This window comes from Gopherus evgoodei, chromosome 1 (genome assembly GCF_007399415.2).
Source record: "Gopherus evgoodei ecotype Sinaloan lineage chromosome 1, rGopEvg1_v1.p, whole genome shotgun sequence".
NCBI classification, from domain to species: Eukaryota; Metazoa; Chordata; order Testudines; family Testudinidae; genus Gopherus; species Gopherus evgoodei.
Genome location: NC_044322.1, coordinates 293768086 through 293794936, shown reverse-complemented (window position 1 = coordinate 293794936; position 26851 = coordinate 293768086). Strand labels below are relative to the sequence as shown.

Genomic DNA, 26851 nt, shown 5'->3' with positions numbered 1-26851 from the left:
GTTTTTTTTGGGATGTTTTATCAGATCTTATTTACTATTAATAAAAAGTACAGAAGGATTTTTGTTTTCAATACATTAATTTATTTAATCATGTAATTGTTATCTGGACTGTGAGATTTATTCTGTTCACAGAATAAAAAAATATTGCATATTAGTTTAAAGGTAATTTATATATATATATAGTTAAAGATTAATTATCATATGACAAACTCAGGTAGGCTTTTCATTTTATTTAGACCCTTTCATCTTAGTAAACACAGGTTTTAGCTATCAAATAAATACAGAATTCTATGTGTATGTCTTTAAAGCTCTGAGGCATACGTGACAAATTTCCTTTATTTCATTCATTTTGATACCAAAGTTACCTATATTCCACAGAAATGTGAAGTTATTTAAAGCTGAAATAATCATGAACCAGTCAGCATTCTAGAGGTTACACTAAAAGAAGGAATCTCACAGCATTTTCAGTTCCCTGCACAAGTAATTTTGTGGAGTCCCTCACATTGGGTCTTTGTCACACATTACCTCTCACTTTTGGGCCACAGCAAGTCAAATGTTGTATGAAAGAGTTTCCTGTATTGTCTTGGCCCAGACACTGTTTAACCATTTCACATATCCATGTTGTGGAAATACTCATCTTTTGATCCTCAGTCCGCGAGCCTCCAATTTCCCAGTCCTTTCAGTACCTGGAAAATATGCAACCCTTTGTTCTCACTCTGCTCTGGGGAGGAAAACCTATTGCTAATATTCATCATTAATAATTATCTCCTCACCCACCCACCCAACTTACTTTACTGTATAAAGTTTCTCTTGACAAAGTCAAGCAAAAGTATTCCAAGTGAAAACAGAACATTTTTGTCTTTCATTTCTTCTCTATATTATTATGCATCTTTTCCTTCATTTCCTTAGTCATGAAAGCATCATGGTAAGGCTTATGCAGTGCATGTATTGCTACAAGAATTGACAAGTTGAAATACGATCAAATTAGTCAAGGCTTTGCTTTCTGTTTTCGGGTTGAAGCCTGTCAATTACAAGGTGGACCATTCTTCAGATATTAGGAAACCCTTGTTAAAAGTTTCGCTTGTTTGGGTTTACTTTTGTTATGCAAGTTCTGTTATATCAAGCACTCTGCTTGATTTCATCTATTTCTCTCATTTGATAAAACTCCAAAGTGTTTTACTTGTGAGTGATTAAACCTACACAGAGTCCAGCTGCTGCTTGGGTGCTTAATTTACATTTAGTTTGAGATTCTGGCTTTTAGTCTGTTGCTTGGTTCTGTGCCACTGAAGGGAAAATCTCAATACCAATTAAGAAAGGGCAGCTTTTAGTTCAAAATGTACCCAACCAGCAAACTTCCTGCTTGACTGACAAGGGCTCAGATTCCAGTCATCAGCCTGAGCTTCAGTCCTCCCCTGTGTTTTCAGTGTTACTTTGATCAATGCCTCATACTGTATAAATCTGAAGAGTACATGACGGCAAAACTGTAGTAGACCCAGGATGCCACTAGAAAGCAGAGGGGGTTCTTTGGCTAACACTCTTGTTTGGCCAGCCCTGAACCACTATCCTACGGCCAAACAGCAAGATAATAGCAGGAGGCGAGCAGGAAAGGTCACTAGACGTACAGTCACTTCTTGCAGTCAGCCAGATCCCTTGTGGCCTCTCTCACATCCTTTCATTCAGCCATGTCAGGTGGGAGGAAATTTATTTACTTATCTTTGTTTTATAAATGTGAGCAGAGCAGTACAAGCTATAAAGAATGTGAGCAAACATAGCCTTGGGTATATAGACATGACATTCACGGTGGGCATTAAACCCAAGGTTGTATTTTCCAAGAATGTCATAAAATTCATTGTGTAAAATCAGGTTCTGGTCTTCTTACAATGTGGGACTCATTCTGCAGATCCTGTGCATGCACATCTCCAGTTGCTTTCCAAGGGAGTTGTAGATGCAAGGAATGCAATATCAGGTCATATAGTAGATATGGCATTAGTTGTATAACTTGTTACAAATGAATAATATTTGGATATCCTTTGTTCTAGAAATGCTTTTAATATTGCCTAACAACATATGCAATTCCTTAACTATGGCTCCAGAGTATCACTTCAAGTACCAATACTGCACTATAAATGTAAAAATATAAGCATGTTTGTGTTGAAATAAGCGGCATTTATGCTAATTATTCTAGAGTATTTTACTCATTATTTTAATTGTGTAGTCTGTAACTGAAGCCATCTTCATAATCAACTAAGCCTTTTGAGATGCAAAGGATTGATTGTTCAGAAATATTATTTTATAAGAAACAAAGAATGGCTCTTTTTTCCGTATTATGGATGATTTCAGTTCTTCACCCAAATTTATCAAAAATATATTATTATTCAGGTTTTGAACTGGAAATTCAAAAGTGTAAAATAGGTACCTCATTTAAATTTCTAAATGTTAATAAGGATTTTTTGTAGCGCAACCGTTGTCTGACATTACACATTTCAGTTGTGGTTTGGCTAATCAAGCTGAGAGGGCTTTTCCAATGAACAATCTGGCTAGATTGTACTATGCTTAGTCACTTCAGTGAGAGTAGTCCCACTGACACCTGTTCACGAATAGTCCCACTGACATCTGTTTAAATAAGTGCTTACTAAAGTCATTGCATGGTCCAGCTCTTTGAATTTAAAAAAAATATTTATTTGGTAGGCCATTACTCTATTCTATTGTGATAGACAACAAAGGTAATAAAAGTAAATATTATTCAATACAAAAATAATTATCTAATTATTTTCAGCATACAGCTTGCTTCTCATTCATGAGGTTTATGAAATAACTAACTAAAGAGTATGTTTTGAGCCCCTTAACATTCACAAATCCAGTCTTATTTATACTCCTGACAGAGTCTCTCAGGCGAGATCCAACATCATCCAGATGCAATTCCACTCATGCTTTAAAATTATGGAATTTTTAACTACAAGGAAAAAAATACATTCTATCATAGACTGATTTTTTTTTAAAATATCCATGATTGTGACATAGCTATCATTTTCTAAAGGTTTTCAGGCCATAATATGTTATATCTACATCAGACAATATAACTTTTCAATCCTTAATTTTTCCCATAATCTGCTGGTTAAATATTCATAGAGACATGCAATGTAAATTAAAGATTATATTATATGTAGCTCTGAATTTAAGATATAGATAATAATAAATATGCCCAATTACCTTCTGAAGACATGTACTTTATTACAGCATAATCATGAAAGAGTGGTATAAATTATGTGTAATCAGAGCAAACAATTATATGTCCTCTTTGTGGTTTGCATGCGCACACCAAACAAACTCACATCTGGGAGATACACTCATGGAAAACTGTGTGCATAAATATTCACAGATTTTTTTCATGAAGCAATGAAAGGAGAAACTCCATTAGCTTGCTGTTAACAAATGTAAAATAGGAGAAAATTGGCTGTAGTTCCTTTATGAGAGTATGTTCTACTAAAGCTCTGATTATATGCTGAGTCACCTGTCATATTCAAGAGAATTAAAACAAGGTAAAGTTCCCTCGATTGTTCGGATAATACAGTGTTGATTTTTCAAGTGGAAAGTGCCCTTAAAAACAAATGGTGGTTTAACAGGCAATTGCTGTTTTCTTTTAACTGACATGAGAGTGAGATTAGTCTAAGAAATCATGTTGTGCTATTTCCAGAACATCAAGGATGACTTTAAACAGTATATATACTGATTTTAAACATATATATATATAAAAATCTCCACTGTAATTATATATATATTGTTTAACAGTACGATTAATCACAATTAATTTTTTAAATTTAACTGTGATTAATCGACAGCCCTTTGTATTCTATGTTGTAACTTAAATCAATATATTTGAAAATGTAGAAAATATCCAAAATACTTGAATAAATGGTATTCTTTTTTTGTGTAACAGCGCTATTAATAGTGCAATTAATAGCAATAAATTTTTTTAATCGTGCAATTAATCACATTTAATTTTTTTAATCACTTGACAGCCCTAGTATGTATATACACACACACACACACATATAAAAACTGTACTCTGTAATTTAGGCTGACAATTTCATTAATGTATGCCAAATATGCAAAACAGATATCTGTATACACAACTGCTCATTAATTTCTAGGAAACTACATGTCTTCCATGTACATTTAGGCTCATGTTTATAAATATTTAGCCCTTCAGGCATGAATCTTTCCAGGACAAGCTGAAGGCTACGTTATGAAATAGAATGTATATCCTTGAGCATGTGTTGAAAGCAGATTGTTCGACTACCACTACCATAAATAATTAAATTTATGACTCTCTATGTCTGCTTATAACAAAGACCTTTACATAGTGTTGTGGAATCTTTATATCACTCTAAAAGTTGTACGAAATTATTTACAGCCTGCAAAAAAACAGTTCTGATTCGGCCAGTCTCAGGTGCATAATATCCTTCCATCTGTGAGAGGATATGCAGAGCGAGGTGATGGGAGGTTCCTTTCACCTCCCAACAGCATACCTTGACATGGGCCAAACAAAATCTTCTGTGTTGTATCCTCTTCCCCCACCATTCATCTGTCTTATCTGTTTTAGATTGTACACTTTTCAGTACAGTTATTTATTTCAGTGTGCTTGGACAATACCTAGAAGATTCTGGGAACAACTAAGTGCACCTGAATGCGTTTGAACAACATTAATAACTGTGCTCACAAAATAATTAGAACTTGCATCTGAAAAAGCTGTTGAGTGGCATATATGGTGCACCAGAGTTAATTTTGCACATCAATGGACGCTTGAACAAGCACAGTTAACCTCTTTGCTTGCACATATGCCTACTTTGGGTGTGCATGTTGTGGAAACACAGTACAGGTGCCTAAATTTGAAAACTTTGCCTTTAGTTACTTTCATTTTTACTATTTGGTTTTGTGACAGGATATTCCATAATTCTAGCATGTATTGTATTCTCAATTACACACACACATACACACATACACACCCATGTATTTGATTCACGAGTGCTCTCCCGTTTGACAAATTTTATGCTGTTTAAAATTAGGTACTTTTAGGAGCAATGAATTCACATTTTGTAAAAGAACCTCTCTCCTTTAACCATATCTTGTTCATCTTCTCTCATCTTTTTCAAGGTTCCCTTCTCTCTGCTTTGCCAGTATGTGTAAGTTAAGTGGCAATCCCCCAGAAAAAAATAAGTGAAGCAAAATGACCTGTGGATTTTGTGAATCCTACAGACCTCCGTGGAAATAGCAGTCCATTGCCCTGTTACAAACTCTTAGAGAGAAATCCCTCCATTTGAATATTTTCTGACCACACTCTTTCTCTTTCTAAGTGATTCTTACAGCCATAAAAAGTTAATAACATCACTGACACATTTTTCCTGCAATTCCTTGGGGGTTAAATAGCGCTAACATTTTAGATGCCATGACAATAGACTCTTCATTTAAACAAATAAATACATAACAAATAACAAGTGTGTCTAGCCTAATACTTCTTGAATATAGTCTGTGTTGGGTATTCTTTGAAAATTTGAATTAAACATTTTAAAACAAAGCATTACTGGATTTCAATTTCTGTTTGTTGTATCATTGAAAAATGTAGGCATCTAACTTCAAAGAAATCAGTGCCTTTATATTAAAACAACACAAGGATAGATATGCAGACTCAACCCACTATAAAGACCAGTAGGAATACGATTATATTATGGCTCTCTGCAAATGTCTGACACTTTCAGAAGAGTGTTGCTGTATTAGAGAAATAGACAAAGTAATAATATCTTAAAAGGTCATCGTGACAGGATCTAGACACATTCCATAGTCTGGTTCCATGGATTCTTTTAGATGAGCTTTTTATCTGGGAGCCTGACAGCTTAGAACTTTTCTTAAATTTCAAGTGCTTGAGTCCTTCTGTTGTTATTTTCAGTAATGGGAAAGAATAACGTCAGGAGGGGAGTTCTATTGCCCAGAGTGACAAGAAAAGCAAATCACACTTAATAACTTGAAGGCTGCAACTAAAGAGTTGGAGAAGATAAAACCGAGCCTGGAAAAATGGAAAATGCTGTGTCAGTTGGGGTAGGGTGGGAGAAAGCGAGGAGGTAAAGTAGAAAGTACTGAATGCTACAGATTACAGATTTTGTTAGACCAGCCAAAACACATGAATTATCCCTTATGTACCATGGAAGCTTTGCTCAGTCCATTTCATACACTAGTGACATTTCAAATGTTTTTCTTCTGTTTCTTTCACAGGCTCATCTAGTAGCAGCTTTTGAAAAGAGCTTAGGAAATATGACTGGCCGACTGCAGAGCCTGACAATGACAGCTGAACAAAAGGTATGCTTGCAAAAGCAGATGCTTGAATGTGGAACATAGCAGATTATTTTAGGGTTTGTGTTTAAATTAAAAAAAAATTGGAAGAAAGGACAGCTGTGACAACAAGACAGAAATATCTTTCTTTCCTGGCCATTGCAATCAAATCTTCATAAAGCTTTATAAGAATTAAATTGTGCCTTATCAGATTTGCCGTAACAATGTCACAGAATGGTTTGAAGATAAAATCTTTCATTTCCAGATTTTGTTTAAAACATTTGTGACTCTTGGTATAATCCATATGGAAAGATTCTTCAACAAAGGCTCATCATAAACAATCGGAGTATTTCATTCCAATCCAACAACATTGTCAGAATACTAAAAATTTGGCAAAAGAAAGGATTTTAAATAGAGAAAAAGACCTTGTTGGAAGTGTTTATGAAATGTGACCAAGCTGTTGTCTAACAAATTTGGTTTTGATTTTGCTATTTAGAGGGGAAGAAATATCCAAACCTAATACCTAGTATATGTAATCAGACGCCTGGTACCAGTTAAAGGAGCTGCTGTTGTAGGGCCCAGTTCTGCCAAGTGCTGAGAACCATGACCCCATCCTGCAAAGCATTTCCTTAACTTTAAATATTTGAGTATTCCCACTAACTATAATGGGCTACTCAGAGTCTTAAAGTAAACCATGCACTTAAATACATTGCTGGATTGGCAGCGGGGTGCTCAGTACCTTGCAAGTTGAAGTTCCCAGAATCTGATTCTGCAGCCCTTACTTACGTTGAGCAGAAGCTTACTCAGCAAGTACTCCCATTGGGCCAGACTGAACCCTTTGCACGCAGGTAAGCACTTATTCATACAAGTAGCTCCACTGAAGTCAATGTGAGTAGTGGTTCACTGTCTGGCCTCCTTTTGATTAAGTGGAACCTCTTGCAGAGTTAGGAACTACTCTCCATGAGTAAGGGTGGCAAAACTGGCCCCTAAGTATCTCATGATAAAAAGCATCTTTTGTGACTTTTATATATTAGGCAAAATGTTCTTAAACAGTTTATGTTAAAAACATTTTTTTTAATTTTTTGTAAAGTCTGATTTCCCTCAGAAGGCCCCCTTATTCAGAACAGATTAAAAGAGTGACATTGAAACAAATCAGTAAAACTCATTTTCCCAGAGACTTGAGAGCATGTTTTGCCCCTTCTCCTCTTTCCTCTGCCACTGAGGTTAAATTCCTTTAGCAGCTTTAATCCTCATTGTATAAAATGAGAGTTAGCCGGATTGATTCTTAATGCAGCAGTAATAAAACTAGTTTTAATTAAAATTGACTGTGCATTCCAGTGTAGAATTTATTGCAGGGAAGTGGAACAATGTCACTCAATAAATTGCGTAGCTGTTGTTGTAGAGCAGGTTTTTGTGCTTAACATTTTATGTACTGTTTAGAGTTTTTGGTAATGATATACAAACTGAGGATGGAATTCATCCATTAAAGAATCATCTATCAAGTTAAGGGATGTAGAAGATAATATTTAATATGCTTTAGGCTATATAGTGACTTTGAACATTGTAATGAATGTTCAGAGGAGATCCTTTCTTAGATCAATCTTTAGTGCTAAAATATTTTATTTTTCTTTCATAAGATTCGTAGATTCTAAGGCTAGAAGGGACCATCATCTGATGTCCTGTGTAGCACAGGCCATAGAACTTCCTCAAAATAATTCCTAGAATGTGTCTTTTAGAAAAACATACAGTCTTGATTTAAAAATTCTTAAAACATCATCATTACACAGCATTCGAAGTCACATGAATGCAAATGAGAGTATGTTAGCTGAATATAATATTTTTCAGAGAAACTATATAGTCTATCTGGGACTTAGTTTTACCCTTGTGCGAGCCCACTGACTTCAGTTTGATCACTAATGTCTTATAGTTTTCTTGTATCGTGGAAAAATACTGTTCTTTTGTTATACATTTTGAAACTCTCTCGGCTGTTCCCACAGGAATCTGAGCTTATAGAACTAAGAGAAACCATTGAAATGCTGAAAGCCCAGAATTCTGCTGCGCAGGCTGCTATTCAGGGAGCTTTGAATGGCCCTGATCATGCCCACAAAGGTATGTTTTTGTCACTGTCAAAGTAAGTACTAATTTGTTCCCCAGAGAAGAACAAAGCTGCTGGTTTTCTCTTATTTTGATGACAGTATCTGTAGCAAGGATGAGAGAATTCTGGAGTCAGTGTTTGTCACATTTGTGGTTTTTCCACAGCTGGAAAACTTGCATGTATCACCTGTGTGCCAAACAATTCTTGGAACCCAGGCTTCTCAAAGTTGTATGGTCAGGAATCAGTGGCTAAGTGCTGAAAATTAACCCTTTCAGTACACCTCTGGATATAAAACATGTCCAAGTAGGGTGACCAGATGTCCCAATTTTATAGGGACAGTCCCGATAGTTCGAGCCTTTTCTTATATAGGCTCCTATTACCCCCCACTCCCTGTCCTGATTTTTCGCACTTGCTATCTGGTCACCCTATGTCCAAGACTATAGTCAAATGTAAGAAAGAATACAGCAAAACATGACCAGAAGTTAGAAATCCACTCTAAATTGCAGCTCTGACTGTTGTTGCACCCATGACGTCAGCATTGGACTGAGCAGCAGCTCAAGGGGTGCGCAGAAGGTGCCAGCTCAGCCCAGTGAATTCCAGATGCTGAATCCTCTTTTTCTTGTAATTTAGACAGACATCACATGACAAACCATATATTGCAAAGGTGTTCAGTACCATTCATGTTGTTAAGCAACAGCCACAAAAGGAATAACTAGAGAAGAAAGAATGATAGTGAAAGTGACTTTTTGTAAATGTCATTGATCTTTTTTTATAAGTAGCATTATTTATGAACATCTAGCCCAAGACTGTTTTATTAAATGTCTTCAATACAATGTAGCTTAATTCTAGAAAATAGCACTTCTGAATAATTCCTTTAAAAAATAGTTCCTCTGAGTATTCTGAGGTCTATGCAAGGAGTATATATTCTGGTAATTAGGGTATGGCTATTAGAGACTTAAAAAAATAATAAAACCAAAAGCTTCACTGACCTATTATCCACTTCCAATATCCTTCACCTTCCATGTCTTTTATTATGTTTTATTTTCAATAAACTACTGGTTGCTGATTCCCAGGGTGGCATGTCAGGGAGTAGCATCTTGCTTCAAAATCCAATTCAGCCAAGGGTCAAACAGTGTCCAGACCCTTCATACAACAGCCCTGTAAGAAATAAGTCAGTGCTTTGAAAATTATTTAAGCAATTGAACTGTAACATGGTTAGTCCCCAATCCTGAACAAGCATTTGCTTAAATATAAGGGTCCAATTGCATGGATTGCTGTCCAGGATTGGCACCTCAGTGAGAGACTCCTATTCAACAAGATGCTTAAACTTGTACCTGGCTTTGTGTATGCACATAGCCCATGAACTTCAATGGGACTACTCACATGCCAAAATTCCTTGTTGAATCACGGCTAGAAAAAACATTAATGCCAGTTACATATATTATGTGTATTTTGGCTCCTTTAGAGAAAGAAGGTGCTGCATAAATGTAAGTATGGTTATTACATTGAAACTAGAGTCCATATCACAGGTGGACAGATGGTTTATACACTATTTTCTTCTTCTTTTTTTAGATTTGCTTATAAGACGACAACATTCCTCAGAAAGTGTTTCCAGCATCAACAGTGCCACAAGCCATTCAAGCATTGGCAGCGGTAATGATGCTGACTCCAAGAAAAAGAAAAAGAAAAACTGGGTACGTGCTCAGCGGGTTTAAACCCATCGCCTAGATATTATGTAGCTTCCTCGTTCCTGAATAGCATAATGGCCCATTTCATCTACAATATCCTTGTGGCGCCAGAGAGATATGGAGCAGTTCATACCTAGTCACAGTGTTGTGATGTTATCTGCAAGCCAAAAATTGTTGATCACCAGTGGGAAATTGTTTACATCAGTCAGGATCAATTTAAAATAAATATATAAAATTAAAATAGCTGCTATGATCAAAAAATGACTGGGCTTTGATAACACTGTTTTAATTTTCTTTAGTAAAATGGATTGACTCAAAAATGTTTCTGAACAATGAGCTGAAATCTGTTAATAGTTCAAACAGTGAACAAGATACAGTGTTTAGAGAAATAAAGTTTTTTAATCAAACAAATCACAAAGATATCACACAGTATGAAAGTTTTATTGGAATATTTTCTATACATAATAAAAAATATGTTTTTGTTGTTTAAAAAATGTTTATGCAGGTAATATTTTAAAATACTCATCAGCCTTCATTCCCTTGATTTGTAATTCCCCACTCTTTCATGTTTCTGCAAGGTGAACTCTAGAGGAAGTGAGGTGAATATAAACCATGGAAAATTTGGCATGCATTTATAAAGAACCCTATCTTGGCATGATTGCTATTCATTTTGGCAGTAGGCTTTTGTACCTTCTAAAAACAGATTATCCTGTATGTCTTCTCAGTTTGTCTCTATTCATTTTAATCTTAAAGTTTAAAATGTAGAAAGGGGGAGTGTAGCCAAAATCCATTTCTTTCTTGTTAAAAATCATGAGCTGGAAAGAACTTAAATAATTTTTTTTTAATCAGTGGTCACACTCCCCACTCTCCAATTATACCATTGAAGTAAAGTGCTTAAGTGCCTTACTGTTTTGTGAGGGATCAGTTTGTCATCAAGCTTTATACAATTTTAACCAGAGCAATTTTCTGAGGAAAAGCACAATTTTTCCTAATATCAGTTACTCTTCTGAATAGACTAATCTATCAACGAATGGGCTAATTGCAATGTGAAAATTAATTGCAAACAAAACTGTGGTCCTCTTGATTCCTGAAATAAATGGCTCTTTGGCTATTCTGTCCCTTTTCAATAATGGATAAGAGCTTCTAGCGAGAAAAGGCAATGCTTGTGTATATGAAGAACTTGCTACTTTAAACACAACTGCAATAAAAAAATACATACCTTTCAGCTAATGTTCTTCTCAACAGTAAACTAAAGGGCAAAACTTATATCACAGCTTAAATTCTCTTGCTTCTGATCCTAACTGTAGCAAATTATATGTTTGAATAATTCTACAATTCAAACTCTTAATAGAAAAATAAATTTACAACCACATCAATTGGATTTGTCTTATACTTTTAGCATTTGATATCAGCAATGTCTGCCTGTATTCTAGATACAAAGTGGTTATTTAAAACCAGTCACCTTGAGGGGAATGCCATGGACATGGAATTCCACAGGAGGTTCATGGTTTTAAATGAGCACCCCTTTAGCAAAAGCAATTGATCCTGCACTTTTTCCATAGCATTCAGTTTGCGCTGCGCTGAATTAATTAAAAAAAAACACTGTATCACATCTTTAGAGATACTGTGTTGCATATGTTAATACCCTGCTTCTATATACTGACCTCAGGCAGTGGCTAGGATGGCATCTGCAAACTAACTCCTCAAAACAGAAGCTGCACAAATCCAGAGAGGCAAGGGAAGTAATTTTTTTCTCTTTCTCTTTTCTCCAGCTAAGAAGCTCATTCAAACAGGCCTTTGGAAAGAAAAAGTCCACCAAGCCTCCTTCCTCACATTCTGACATAGAGGAACTCACCGATTCATCTCTTCCATCATCACCCAAATTGCCCCACAACTCAGGGGACTGTGGGACATTGTCAATGAAACCATCACAGTCAGCATCTGCGTAAGTCTCTCTTTCTATACTAGTTGCTCTTATTAAATATCTGGACTGTGAAACAGACCTCTTTAAACCTGGCCAGTTCTATCTCAGATACAATCACCAACATCCGCTACCTTTTCATCTCTCTCTCTCTCTCTCTCCATCCCTCATCTCCTGGTTCTGACAAAAACCTGCATTCCCCATTTAACCACTGCTTCTGCAGCAGTGTAGTCTTATAGCACACCTCCTCCTCCTTCTCTCACACCCCTTGTGTTAAGTTATCCCCAGATAGCTGTGTTGAGGGCATTGGGCTTTTCTCAGTCTTCCTTGCAGTGTTCTGCTCCAGCTTCTCCTTTGAACAATGCTCCATCGGACAACACTCTCCCCCCTCTATGTTGCTGTCATGTACCATTCCCGTGGCTCCTTCCCATCTCCCCTTCTGAAAACATCCCATGAACTGCTGGACATCCTTCCCTACAGATTTGTTCTCTGTGCCACCAGTTCTGTGATATTCTCAGTCAAACAACACTATTTCTCCACTGTGACTCCTACATCCGCAACACCAACCACTTATAGTCTCTTTGACTCCCTCCTGAAATTCTCTCCTTTTGCTGCACTCTCCTCCACACACACAAACTAGCTGACTTGTAAAAGAGAAGCTTAACTTTGTCTTCCCTCCCTTCCTTCCCTCATCCTCTCTCCCACCACCTTTCCTCACCAGCTCCATTTTATTCCTTCCCTCTGTCGCTGACACCAATCTCACTTGCTTATTGTCTTATTACCTCTACTCTCAGCACCTTTCTTATATCTCCCTCCCTCTATGCTGGCTTTTTCTCCACAAAGAAAAAAGCATAGTCAAGGATCCCCCCAACCTCAAGAAACCACCCTTGATTTCCTTTATTTTTTAACTACCATTCCATCTGCTCTCCTCCCTTCACTGCTAAATTCACTGAATGTACCATCTAGAACAATTATTATAGAGTCCAAGGCCAGGAGAGACCATTGTGATCATCTAGTCTGATCTCCTGTATCACACAGACCATAGAATTCCCCAAAATGATTCCTAGAGCAGATCTTTTCGAAAAGCATCCAATCTTGGCTTAAAAATTGTCAGTAAGGGAGAATCCACCACAATCCGTTTTAGATTGTTCCAATGGTTAATTACTGTCACTGTTAAAATGTTACACCTTATTGCCAGTCTGAAGTTGTCCAGCTTCAACTCCTAACTATCAAATTATATTACTCTTTTCTGTGCTAATCTGGAGAGTCCTGGGAAGGGCATTGCTGATTAGGGGGCTAGGCCTCTGATCACCCTTTCTCCAATATTTCTCCTGGGCCACAATCACACCCTGCTTTTGTCTTCTTTTTAGATGGGTGTTGACTAAACCCACTCATCAGGTCACCAGTCAGTCTTATCTCTCCTTGGGGTGACTGAATCCCAAGGAAGATATGGAGTCCCCTGCCATCATGACTGGGGAGAGGCCCTTCAGTCCATCTTTTGACCCCTGTGGGGTCTCAGCTGTGGGGTTCTAAAAGTCTTTACCCTCTCCTTCCTCCCTCAAGGGAGAGTCTGGAAGGGAGGGTTTCCATGCCCGCTGTAAGGAGGGGAGTTGGTAAGGGTGCCCGGGCCCTCCCTCTCCACCAGACTCCAGCTCTATAAGAGGCACCAATGTCCAACACCCAGGAGTGCCTTCTGATTGTCTCCCTGGGCCATTTCCTACCACCCACTCTCTCACCAAAGTCTTACAGTTTGCCTCAAAGTAGTAAAATAAAAAGAGAATAATTGAACCTTCAGCCCCTTTGGGCTCAGCGGGCAACCTCTCTTTCAATGAAAATGCTTCTGCAGCACCTTTCTGCAGGAGCTCCCGAAGCAGGTCTTTCTCCCTGCCCTGTCAAGCTGCTTCTGAGCTGTCTGACTTCATTTTCCACTCCACCTCCAGCTCAAGCATACTCTCCAGTATGTATGGGTGGAGTGGCTGGTTAGGGTCACCTGGGCCCAAAGTTGTTCTTTACCCCCTTCAGTTCTAGTGCAGGGTATATACACCCCATCACATGCTCTCCCCCTCAAGTTCAGTCCTGGGGTACCATTATGGATCCTTGTTGTTCCCCTACCCATGAAAAAAACTCCATTTTCTTATGGTCCCTTGCTGCTTGATGAATTACTTGGAAACTATAGGGTTGCAAGAAAAGCTACTATTGCATGATCCTAGGGTTGGAATCTTTCATCAAATCCAGCCAACGGAAGGGTGCCTGGTCTATTACTAAAAGGAAATGATTCCCCAACAAATAATATTGTAAGGCATCTATGATCCACTTCACGACCAGGGTCTCCTTCTCAGTGACAGAGTAGGATACTTGGGAAAACAGCTTTCTGCTAAGGTAAAGAATGGTATGTTCTCCCTCTATAAAAGTGCTGCCCCAAGAATCACATCTGAAGTTTCAGTCTGCAGTATGAATCATCTTGGAAAAGTCTGTGCTTGAGAGAACTAGTTCCCAACTTAGCTGACCTTGCAGCATCTTGAATGCCTTGTCGCAGGTTTCAGATCACTGAATTTTTTTAGGGCTTGTGTCTTTTATCAGATTTGCCAGGGGGGCCACAACAGTGGCAAAACTTGATACAAAGAGTCTATAATAGCTGGAAAGGCCCAGGAAGCAACACTCTTGCTTTTTTTGGTGGTTGGCATGGAACATTGATCCAAGACTTGTACTTTGCCAATCTGCAGCTTCAGACACCTATCACCTACTTTATAGCAGAGGTTAGTTACCTCCCAGCTGGCCAGTCAAAATTGGGCAGAGTTGTCCATTAGTCCTGCCTCTTTGAGGGCTGACAGTGATGTGGTAATGTGTTTTAGGTGATCATTCACTCATTGCTAGAAATGACAATATCTTTGCTGTATGCCACAGTTTAACATCCATGGGTACTTGGTTCATTAGGCATTGGAAGGGAGCTGTGGCCCTGTGAAGAACAAATGGGATGGTCTTAAAGTTGTAGACAGCAAAGGGGGTAGAAAATGCAGCCTTCTCTGGTAATTTGGTTGTCAGAGGAATCTGCCAATAACATTTTATTAGATCAAAAGTGGATATATACTTGGCAGCTCCTAGCCTGTTCAGCAATTCATCTGTCTAGGCATGGGTACTCATTGAATTTCAATTATTGCATTCACTCTGGAAATCAATGCAGATCTATTTTGACCCGCTGAGTTTTGGCACAAGTATTATGGGTATCTACTCACTATGGGATTCTTCAGCCACCACTGAGTTCAGCATGGCTTGCAGTTCTTGATGGACTATCTCTCAAATTTTCAATGGAAGGGGGGTCAAAGGATTTCTTGGACCTTTTCCTCATTTTGGTGTCCATGTGATGGTAGATGCCTCCTGGCAGCACTGAGAATACTGAGCTTCAATCAGTTTTCATAATTGTTGTTTTTGTTCAGGCTGGAGTTCTCCCTCCATTGGTATTGGCCCTGCATCATGGTGCTTGCAGGGTGATCTAGTGAGGGTTGTGGGGGAAAAGGTGCTATGAGAAGGCCTTTTTGGTCCCCCAAGCCTTTAGCAGTTCCACTTGATATATTTGCATTTCCTGGCTGGTAGATTCCATAAATGACCACCCCCACCCTTAGTAAGGACCCAAGGACTAGAACCTGAATCTGAAAAGCCTGGGGTGGTTGATATTTCCACAGTGCCACTGGAAGGCCCTGTAGAAGCACATACAGGGGTCACTGTGGAGAATAGGTGCCGCAGAAAGTACCAGTCACAAAACCCAGAGTGACTGTACCCTGTGGCCCTCTGATTGGACAAGTGCCCCTACTTAACCCCAGGGGCTGTCCCAGGAAGTTGTCTGGCCACCACACAGATCTTGGTCTGTTACTTTGCCAGACTTTGCCTTGTTCCCTGATCTCTAGTCTCTGACTCCAGCCTTATTTTGACTCTGACTACTACCTCATGATCCTAACCTGGTATTGCCTCTGATCTCCAGTCTCTCAGTCCAGCCTGACTTCAACCCTGATTCTTGTTTACAGAGCTTGGCCTTGAGATTCCTCTATCTCTGGCCTGGTGACTTCTGTCCCTGGCGGGCAGACGTCAGCCCAGCTGTGACCGCCTACACCCTAGTCCCTTACACCCTTCTTTCCACCTCAAATGGATCCTGCCACTTGGTCAGTCGCTTTGAATTTGAGGTCAATAGCAACAATAATACCCTATCCCTGGGCCCAAATTCTCACATCCTGGCCCTTTGGTTGCAGGCCTGTTTCTGGTTCTGTTGGGATTTCAGCAGGTTTTCTTTAGCAAAAGCCCTCAGTTGGCTTTTTCACGATGGTGGTCTAGGATCCTGCATGGCTTTCTCCCATATTGTAGTTTGAATGGTGAGAACCCTGTCAGTGCCTGTGGCACTTCATGGATGGCAGAAAGGAATGTGGGAGTTACTGATCCCAGTGATGGTGATCCAAGGTCACAAATTTCCTAAGCATCTCTTTCAGTGTCTTACTGAAGCGCTCCAACAGCCCATCTGTCCAGGGGTGGCAGACCAAAGTTTGCAAGGCCTTGATTTTCAAGAGGTTGCACAGTTCCCCCATTAGCTCTGAAGTAAAGTCAGCCTTCTGGTCAGTCATTTCGCTTTCAGTATTCCCACACGTGCAAAAGTCCTCATCAGTTCAGTGGTGACGGTGGCTGCAGTGGTTGAGTGAAGGGGGATGGCCTGGTATGTTATAATATGAATCTTTATCTCTTTTTCTCATATATAAAATACTTGTACATGTTGTTGATATAGTCAGGCTAAAGTCTAACATTTTCCCTTCTTTAGTTTGCCATGTAATGTTTTTATATGCCATGAACTACATCTTTTTTCCTTTGCAGAGGTTTCTTTTTAATTTTTCTGACCTGAGTCTCATGTTTTAAATCATTGCCTTTTCTTTCCTCCGCTTACTTCTGTCTGTCTAATGTGTGTATATGCAGGTCATCTCTAATCTGGGCACCAAAGAAAAGGCAAAATGGTCATGTGATATACAAGCATAGATCCCGGTAAAAAGGAGTGTGAGGCATGGAATTGCATATCCAAGTGCTAAACTGAAGAGTGTGTCATTTTCTTTCCCAAAATGCATTTGCATGCATTCTGGCAATTAAAAGCTGACCTCTGTTTCATGTTTGCATACTAGTAGCAATAATAATACTGATTATGTAGTGCTTTTTATCTTTAAAGTATTTTATGAACATTAACTATTTAGAAGAAGTAATAAAACCAAAATAACATCAGAGTAAATTGACTGCAAGCATTGACTGGTGCTGAAGTGTAGCAGAAACTTGTTGTTCCATATTCTGGCAGCTTTATGTTATGGAATGGATTTAATTAAGATAGCAAGTGGGTTCTGGGACATGGTGTTCTACATTACAGGTGAGGCAAATTGTACCATTGTAGAATGAGAATCAGGTAACTACTGGGCTTCATGAGACAAAGTCAAGTGAAATGCTTCTGTCTCTGTAACCACACGACGCAATGATCTCCATTGTAAAAATCAACATTTAGCCAGTTACATATTTACCCTATTATATGTATAAGTAAATAACTGCAGTATTTGAGAAATCAGATATTCTAATGGGGTGATTATAGGTAAATATTACAGCCCCTGCAGGAACTGTCTTTTAGATCATAAGGGTAGGAGCTGTATTTTTGTGTATTGCACAGCACAAAGCACACTATTGGTGTCTAATAACTAGTATGTAACAATAGTTTAATTTGACCACCATAGCTCTGTTTTGATCACCGATACCTGGGGAATTTGTACCCTTTGCACAGAAAAAGTAATACGGCTGAGAAATATAGTTCAAGCTATTTGAGGATACAGCCATTCCACATTTGAAAAAAACAAGCATGTAAAAAAAATTCTATTTTTTTGTACATATTCAGTTGTTTGCATCTGTTTTTTTTCCACCACAGGAAACTAAATAAATTTGAAGGATAAAAAAGAAATGATCATTTCATCTGGATATTTTTACTTTTTTTTCTTTATTATTATTTTGCAGTTTGAACCGCTTCATATTGCTTTCATAAAATTCTCTCTCCATTCTTAGGTTTTACCAGGAGCAACCATTTTCTGTTCTGTGATATGGAATAATAACACTGCTCACAGGAGAAAAGCTTCCTTTAATCTCCCGCCTATTTTCCTTCTCCTCTTTAGGATATGTGAGTGCACAGAGGCAGAGGCTGAAATTATTCTACAGCTAAAGAGTGAGCTGAGGGAAAAAGAGCTAAAGTTAACAGACATTCGTCTCGAGGCCCTCAGCTCAGCACACCATCTTGATCAGATTCGTGAAGCCATGAACCGCATGCAGGTCAGTGCAGTGGCATAAGTAAGTAGACTAGTGCTCACGTAAAGCATGCTTGTTTGGTTTTTAACTCCTTCCCTTTATTTTATGTTGTTTATTTAAAAAAATTTACACAGGAACATGAGAGATTGATAGCACTTCCTAGAGACAGGCTTGATGACTCTAGATATATATTATAATGATAATATTAATTCATATCATTTATATTACACTAGCAATCAAAATGTGTGTTGCAGATACACAGGAAGACATAATCATTTCCATAAGGCTTTTACAATCTGAAAAGGCTTGGGTGGGAAGAAGAGATACGACAGACAAGCAGAGAGATTGGGAAGCTGATTGTTACACAGCTTGCTAACTCAATGTGGAGGGGACTAGCCCCTCTACTGGACTCATTAGTTCCTGACCCAACTCTTCTCCACAAACCCAACCAATTTGTTTTTACTAGCTCACTAAAATTCTTGCTTAATTATTACCCATGAAGCCCCTCTCATGTGCTCTCTCAACCCAGCTTCTCAGCCTGCATCTTCTCAACCCCTGCCTGCTGACAAACTCCCCTTCCATCTACATGAGACCTTATTCTGTGAAGAAAGGGGACTGCATTCATTGGAAGAGTCCTGGGGGGTTGGAGGCATGCTGGCTTCTCCCAACATTACAGGATCCATCTCTGGAGCTCCTAGCAGCAGTTTCAATCTTCACCACAGAGCCCTGCTGATTTCGGCCCTACCTATGTTCAATCTTAGCTGCACCTTCCCATTCCTACACCCTCATCTGAACATTCAGTCTCCCAAGTGCAAAAATGAGCTCATAGAGTCTGGAACCTGAAATAGTAGGGAAATTCTGAGAAGGATCCAGCCCAGGTGTGCTACTAGGATGGACGGAATGGTTTGCTGTGGCCACATGACTCTACAGGGTTGGGACAGTGGGTGGCTAGTTCCCAGCCCCCTGATGCTCCTGGCTATCACTGTTGTTGCCCTGTTTCTCTTTCCTAGAGCATTCTTAAAAGGAAAACCTTCCTGGGCTCTCCAGCCCACATAGTGTTTCTGCGAGTGGAGGGGAAAATAAGTTGTATAGCACTATACTGTACATACTCAAAGCACCCTAAAACCTTCCCAACACAGATTTCTCATTGCCCATCAGTTCTAATGTGCCTCAGCTGGGCAAACTGGTGTAGTTAATAATTTTATATATGGTTGGAAAGGGTTTGATGTCACATGACTCATTTCACTGGAGCCCTATTCCAGATTTGAACCCAGGTGCCTTTATTACCTGCTGGCATTTTTTACATGTTTGACCCCTTCTCTTTACTTCCCACTATTCTTTGCTTGTTTGGTTTCTTTTATGCAGGGAGGGGAAGGGGATGCTATCCTTTATTTTTTTAACTCTTAAAATGTGGTTGAAGAGCCTTTATGAAAGTTTCAGACACTTAGCAGAGTGTGAGTGAATATGGAATTAAATCTGATGTGCAATGCCATCTTCAAGAATAAGCAGTTGCTTTGTTCTGTGTTTCATGAAGCATCTAAAAGCTAGATTTAGCTGGTACCAGGCCGTGCTCAGGCTAAGTTTTCATTTGATTATTGTAAACTCAATAATCTCTCGGCACCACAGAGGATTTAGCTAACAAAAAAATCCTGACTGTTCTGATTCATCTGTCACTATATGTTTTCATCAAAAGGGGTTTTTTGGCTCTTATGTGAGCAAGACCATGTTGGGATGATCAAAAACTGTCTGATGTCAACAAGGGTTATGAAACAGTTAAACTATCTTATTTTTATTGTTTGGTTTTCATTTCATATCTCCTTGGTGATGTCATTGATTCAATGTACTTCTAGCGGCAATGGTAGTCTGCTGTGACTTTAGCAGCATTATCTAGCTGAGATTTTAGTAACCACTTAAAGGAAATAACTATTACATAAGATATTTGACCAAGAAAAATGGCTTTCTGAAGTGAAAATTCCAGGTGCAATAGGTTAGATCTGTATTAAACACAAGGACTTGAACATTGTGTTGATCAGCGGTGATATTGATGCAAGAGTAAAAGGAACTTTTAGCAGTCCCCCCTCCTATTTCAGCACTGAAGGGAATCCAGTTTCCACTAATTGTATTGTATTGTTGATGTATTGTTACATGCTGCTACAGAGCTGCTAAACCAGTTAACTCGTGCTGGTGAGCAGCAAGCTGCCTGAACAACCACCCAGTGCTCAATGGTTTTCAGAGACAAAAATCTCCCATGTTTCTATACTGATTTCTTTTTGTTTTAGAATGAAATTGAGATTCTGAAAGCTGAAAATGATCGCTTAAAGGCAGAGACTGGAAATACTGGGAAGCCGGCTCGACCATCTTCTGAGTCTTCAAGCAGCACATCCTCCTCTTCATCACGGCAATCATTAGGGCTTTCTCTGAACAACTTGAATATCACAGACTCTGTTACATCAGGTGAATAATACATATATATATATACATGATTAACATGAATGTATTTTTCTTTCATTTTATTTTCTTAAAGGTCCATATTTCAAATGTGCCTTCTGAAACTACACATGCATTAATTTGTACACATAAACCTCAGATTTGCATGTGCTACTGGATGTTTGCACATGGACATCACAAATAGTTTTGGTGATCTCGTTTGAAAATTTGGCTTTAGAAGTCAGAGAATAGTAATATCAGATTATTTATCCTCCACACAGTATGTTCCTAGCTCCTATCAATGTTTCTCTTTGATTTTTGTATGCTACAGGTTGATATTTGATAAGAAGGGCACCATTGTAGAACAGGTGCCAAAGAACTGCTGAAATGTGTGTCTTTGTGGGACAGATGTGAGAGTAGTTGCTAAAACTTTCCCTTTTATCTACAGATATTGTATTGTTCATTTCCTATGGATTCCTTAAAGATGCACCATTTCTGCAATCAGGAAGGAAAGTGGACCCTGTTTAGAGTTAGATTCAAATAATTTGTTGTAGAATGTAGATTTGTAGTCTAGGTTGGGATGACCTTTTTTCTTTCCGTATACAGTCGGGTCCAGATCAGTCGATTTACCAGATCAGTCCAATCCTGCCCTGTTCACTAAATCCTCTTATTGACTTCTGTGGGAATCCCCATGTAGAAAAGCAACCAGGATTTAAGTTCTGAACATTCACACATTATACAATACTGTAGTGTCTGAGAATAGATAATCCCAATCTCCCCACTGTACTCTTTCTGCCCTCATTGCATACAGTGGCCAAGAAACAGGAGTACTGTCTCAACTGTTAAAACGATGAGCATAGCAGAAGCAGAGAAACCATCAGTAATGCAAATCTGTAGAAAGTATAATGCAATCTCTGGAAGCAATGACAGTGTGGCTAATAATTATAGATGGAGTCTGGGCAATAGTACAGCTGGGGATGTGCCAAACTGCCTGACAATAATTTGAGTTGGCAGTCAGTCCTAGTATCTTGCCAGTCATTGATTATATGGGTATTTGAGCCTCTCTTCTGGTTTAATTTTATATTTTATATGAAAATCAGCATGTTTTTCTTTACATGCCAGCCATTTTATTGCTTGAATTAACTCACTGAATAGATGAGGCTGTGTTGTCCCTGGACATGGCATGAAGTATTTCTTCTACTGCAAACACATTCATTCAGTACCGGGAAGGAAAAGTCTTATTGTGCTTTCCCCCCCACCATTACTCTATGAAAGGAAGCCCCCAATACCAGAGCAGTGGTCCATTCAATAGTACTAAACTTAGACATTTTTTCATGAACAGATCCTGAAATTGCAGCTCCAGATCTCTTGTTTCTGACTAAATCTAGAGTTCTATTAAGTCAGATACAGCAAAAAAATACTATAGACTGTGTATAATTCTGTGGGTGCTATTTATGCATGCTCTTCTAGTATGCAATCTGATTACTTCTGATTATAAGAACTAACCAGTCTGAGGCACACGGAGGGGAGGAAGACCCCATTCAAACGTGTACCCATTCCAATCTAAACACGGCATATCATTTTGATATGGCAGCAGGAAGCTTGCAAGTGTGGGAAGTTTCCACCATCAAATCTTCTGGTACTTTTGTAGAGACCAAGAGGTTATTAACCAGAGGCTCTGGAGCTATGGTCCAGTTAAGCATGCGTGAGGGCTGCAACACCTGATGCTAATGAAGCCCTGACTGGAGTCTGCTCCATTGGCAAGGCAAGCTAGAATGGGGAAGAATGGAGATTTTGAATTATTCAGACAGTTAGTGAAAAGCCCCCAGGAGTGGAAGCCTTCATGCTATGTTAAAAAAATATTGTGGGGAAAGGGCAGTTTGGGTTCCTTGCAGGAATATCATGGCCTCAGCACCTAACAGGAGCTCTGTTGAAGGAGCTGGTGAAGAGGTAGGTCAGGAAACAGATGACTAGGGGAAGATGGAGATTCTCTCTACCTCCAAGACCTCTGTTAAGTCCTGCATTACAACCCTATCATCAGAGAAGTGGCTGGACACTGAGTGAGTCCAGACTGAATACAAAGCAGTTTCCTGGGCAAATTCCTCTTCCTTCAGATCAAGGAAGTTGATGACATGAAAAGAACAGTAAGGGAATGCAGCTCTAGAAGCTGCATCATGAGGAAAGATGGACTCTTCCATGTAACTATGCTTCATCGGTATAAGGTAAAGTCTGTTGGGAAGGGAAGGTAAAACCCAATGGGCTTATAGCAACAAGAGTTTTGGCTTCAGGATTTGCTATTTTTCAGCTGACAGCATTTTAAAGGGAAAGGTGGCTATCCAAAGGTTATGTTTCTACATAATATGAGATTTAAACTAGGTTGTCACATGAATCTATGGTAGTTTTGAACACACTCCAGTAAGAAAAGCAAAGAAAAAAAATGTATTGTAGCTAACGGAATGTATAGGGCCTCAACTCGGGATACACACAACCAAAGCTTATTAGGAATGATTGCCTTCATCAGCTGACAAATCATTACTTTTTCATTTCTAACAGCAATTAAAGTGACCATACTGCATATTGTTGTTATAGCAGCCTTTCTTACTAAAAGACCTTGCAACAAACATTAAAATGAGTAAAACAAAGCTTATATCTCTTCTTAGATTAATCACAGTCTATAATATATGTTTACTTCTTGTGTTGTAGATATTTTACTGGATGATGTCACAGATGGAGCCCTCCCCAAAGAAGGCCACAGTGTTAAAATTATAGTCACCATAAGTAAGGGCTGTGGTCGATCCAAGGTACATTCATTTTCCTGTAGTCCTAGAATCACAGATATAGTAAATACCACAATTATAGTTGAGCTATTTGCACTATTTTCTGTCAGGGACTGAAAGTCAAATATTCAACCTTCCCCCTTTTTCTTTTATCCTTTCTTCTTATATTTTTATCTAATCCAGGCATTGTCAAATGCAGTCCCTACAATCTTCTGCATTATGGCCCATTGCTGCTTTTATGAAGGCTCAGACAGACTAAGTTTAAGTTGGAGTATTACATACTGGGACCTGTAGTCTCTTCAGATGGGATTCTGTTAAAAGGGGTGGTTGCTGTAATTTAGGTATAGCCCTTGGCAAGCTGCAAGTATGCTCCTCACATGGACAAAATTGAGATGTCCGAATTAATCAATTTTGAATCATATCCTCATGATCTGATGTTTTATGTTCCAAAAATCTTTCTAATATAGTGTAACCTGTATTTGTATACAGTGAGTCTTACTTTATTTTTATCGCTCAGGTGCCACCACAAGTCTACATCACTTTTGCACAGGTCCCAAACAACTAAGCTAAAAATATTAGCTCAAAGTCAAAAATTTATAATATAGTTTCAACCGTAGATTTCTTAAACAAAAGAAATCAGTATGACTACTTTGAAGTTAAGTGACTCAGTGTGAAGGGATAGGAGCTTACTTGGTCACAATTCAATATTTTTGTACTGCTAGGCCCAGATCCTGCCCTGCGATAAGGCAGCTTTGTGCTACCCCATGAAGCAAATGCCAGCCACTGATGTTTAACTCATGCGTGTAACCCTAAATACAGGAGAAACCTTAGAGCTGTGTGATCTACACAATGTACTTTATTTCTTCATATATAACAATATAATTAAAATAATAGGTGGACAATGGCATGATGTAAGATTGAAGTGTCCACTTTAACATTACTTATACCTATTTGTATGTGTTAATTACTAAGTTGTAGCATTGTAACTTAGAGAACTTTAAATGCATGTGGCAAACTGATTTCCTCCAATTTTAGTCCGGTTTGTGAATTCTCTCTCTTTCTCTTTATAGGATCAAAAGACACAGGCATATTTGATAGGATCCATTGGGGTTAGTGGGAAAACCAAATGGGACGTTTTAGATGGAGTAATTAGACGTCTCTTTAAGGTGAGACATTTAAAAGTTGGTTTATCAGTTAATTCCATATTCTTTGTCTCCCATAAATTCTCCCTACTTGGTTAGTTTTGACTTGCCTAATTCATTTTTTCATATAGCCTAAATTAATGCTTTTGCTCTTTTTTAAGTTTACATATGCTTCTCTGTAATGCATAGATCTGAATCTTCTTTAAATGGGACTCCACCTACACTAAAGTATGTGTTTTAATAACTTGTCTCACGTGAGATGACCATGCATACTTTTATATCTTGCATGTATGTATAATTTTAGGAATATATCTTCCGAGTGGATCCAGCTACTAGCCTGGGTTTAAGCTCCGATTGTATTGCTAGCTACTGTATAGGGGATTTAATCAGAGCCCATAGCCTGGAAGTGCCTGAACTGCTGCCTTGTGGATATCTGGTTGGAGATAATAACATCATCACTGTGAACCTGAAAGGTAAAACCACAACTATGTATTTCAGATATTTTTCTCTTCTTTATTATATCCCTCCCAACCCCTCTATTTATCATTTAAACCTGACTTTTTCTCACCACGTGTCCAGCACAGGAAGTCATTTGTTAGGTAAGTTCTTTGAATGTTTTGTATAGTATTTAGCACATTCAGGCTTCACGTGCTGTAGAAGTATAAATATTAAATAATGCGAAAAATATTTCTCTTCTCTCACTGACTTTAAAGTCTCAGCAAAGGACAAATGGTTTTAATAGAGACTAGGGACAAAATTCAAGAATTCCATTCAGAACTGTTTCTAAGCCATCTTGCTTCACAATAGGGACTTCAAACATTTCAAAGAGACGCAGGGTTTTTTCTATGTTGGGGGTCTTCAAAAGGACCGCGTCATTTGATGTGATATCTTTCTGCTGGTAACCTTTGTTGCTGTCACTTCGACCTTTTTATCTTAAATGCCTTTAACATTTGAAACTCACATCTCTGCTTCACAGAACCTTCTCTTCACATTTACTTTGATTTTGTTGCTCCCACCAATCTACTCATGGTGGTGGTGCTGCTGCTGTTTTATCTTTTTGCCCCTTAGGAAGTATCTGTGCAATTCCAATGGTATTCAAACCCTGGAGAAGATAGGATTATAAGATAAGAGCATTTACCTGCTCTCAGCATAGCATGGATGTCAGCAGACACCATGCTGAATTTATGCTTATTTTAGATATCACCTTGAATGGAGACAAGTTATTTTTTTCTTTTATTCCCAGGAGTGGAAGAAAACAGTTTGGACAGTTTTGTGTTTGATACACTAATTCCTAAGCCAATTACCCAACGGTACTTTAATTTACTGATGGAGCATCACAGAATCATCCTGTCAGGACCCAGTGGCACTGGAAAGACCTATTTAGCCAACAGACTGGCTGAATACATAATAACTAAATTGGACAGGAAAAAAACTGAGGATGCAATTGCTACTTTTAATGTAGATCACAAATCAAGCAAGGTAAGTTACACTTAAAAATGACAAATTTGTTGCCTGATTTGTAGTGATGAGCAAGAGTTAGACCTGCTAATTTACACAATTCCCTGGTTTTTGTATTTTTCTATAGTGATTGAAACATGCAGCCACAGCTCTTTGTAATCTGAGTGGTGCATCATGATATTGTGTAGAAGAACTGAATTTTGGGGCACTTGTAGGACTTCCACTTCACAGGCTGATAAAGGCAGAATAAAATGCCATTTTAACTCTAGTCCACGGAGTTCCAGTAACTTCTCTCTCTGAAGACATTAGCTGTACAATATAGTGCTAGTCTGACTTGCATTTTGATAGTGAAAATGGTAGCCCAAAATTACTGGATGGGAGTGGAAAGGGAGATCTAGTGCAAAGGGCATTGGATTAGCACTTGGGTTCAATTTGTTGCTTAGCACTACATAGGTTCTGGTTGCTGCTGTTTTCTTCTGAATTCTATAGTAGTGGTGCTGATAACACAGTATTTAGTCCCTGCTTCAGACAACATGCAGGTTGAATTAACTATATACCTCACATTGCCAAGGTATTCACAGAATAACCAAATTACCAACAAGTAACTCACAAGCTACCTGGTACTCTGAATAGGGTGTGTAAATTGGTTGCTACACCAAAAAAAAATCAGAAAATCAATATTATTTCTAAAAGTTTTGTGATGAGCATGCAGCGCTGTT

At 38.6% G+C, this 26851-nt stretch overlaps 1 protein-coding gene across 14 annotated transcripts in view; it reads left to right on the top strand.

The window, feature by feature from the left end:
- Positions 1 to 26851, top strand: part of NAV3 (neuron navigator 3) — an 854219-nt gene that overhangs the window by 808301 nt on the left and 19067 nt on the right. For 11 of the 14 annotated variants that reach the window (XM_030548663.1, XM_030548662.1, XM_030548658.1 and 8 more), the window contains 11 exons: positions 6268 to 6351; positions 8322 to 8433; positions 9992 to 10113; positions 10686 to 10706; positions 11880 to 12052; positions 18199 to 18352; positions 20608 to 20782; positions 23459 to 23556; positions 24603 to 24698; positions 24979 to 25147; positions 25918 to 26153. In XM_030548663.1, the coding sequence (XP_030404523.1) occupies positions 6268 to 6351; positions 8322 to 8433; positions 9992 to 10113; positions 10686 to 10706; positions 11880 to 12052; positions 18199 to 18352; positions 20608 to 20782; positions 23459 to 23556; positions 24603 to 24698; positions 24979 to 25147; positions 25918 to 26153 (1440 nt within the window). The remainder of the gene's footprint in view (positions 1 to 6267; positions 6352 to 8321; positions 8434 to 9991; positions 10114 to 10685; positions 10707 to 11879; positions 12053 to 18198; positions 18353 to 20607; positions 20783 to 23458; positions 23557 to 24602; positions 24699 to 24978; positions 25148 to 25917; positions 26154 to 26851) is intronic. The other 3 variants (XM_030548656.1, XM_030548654.1, XM_030548661.1) reach the window with 1 other exon arrangement.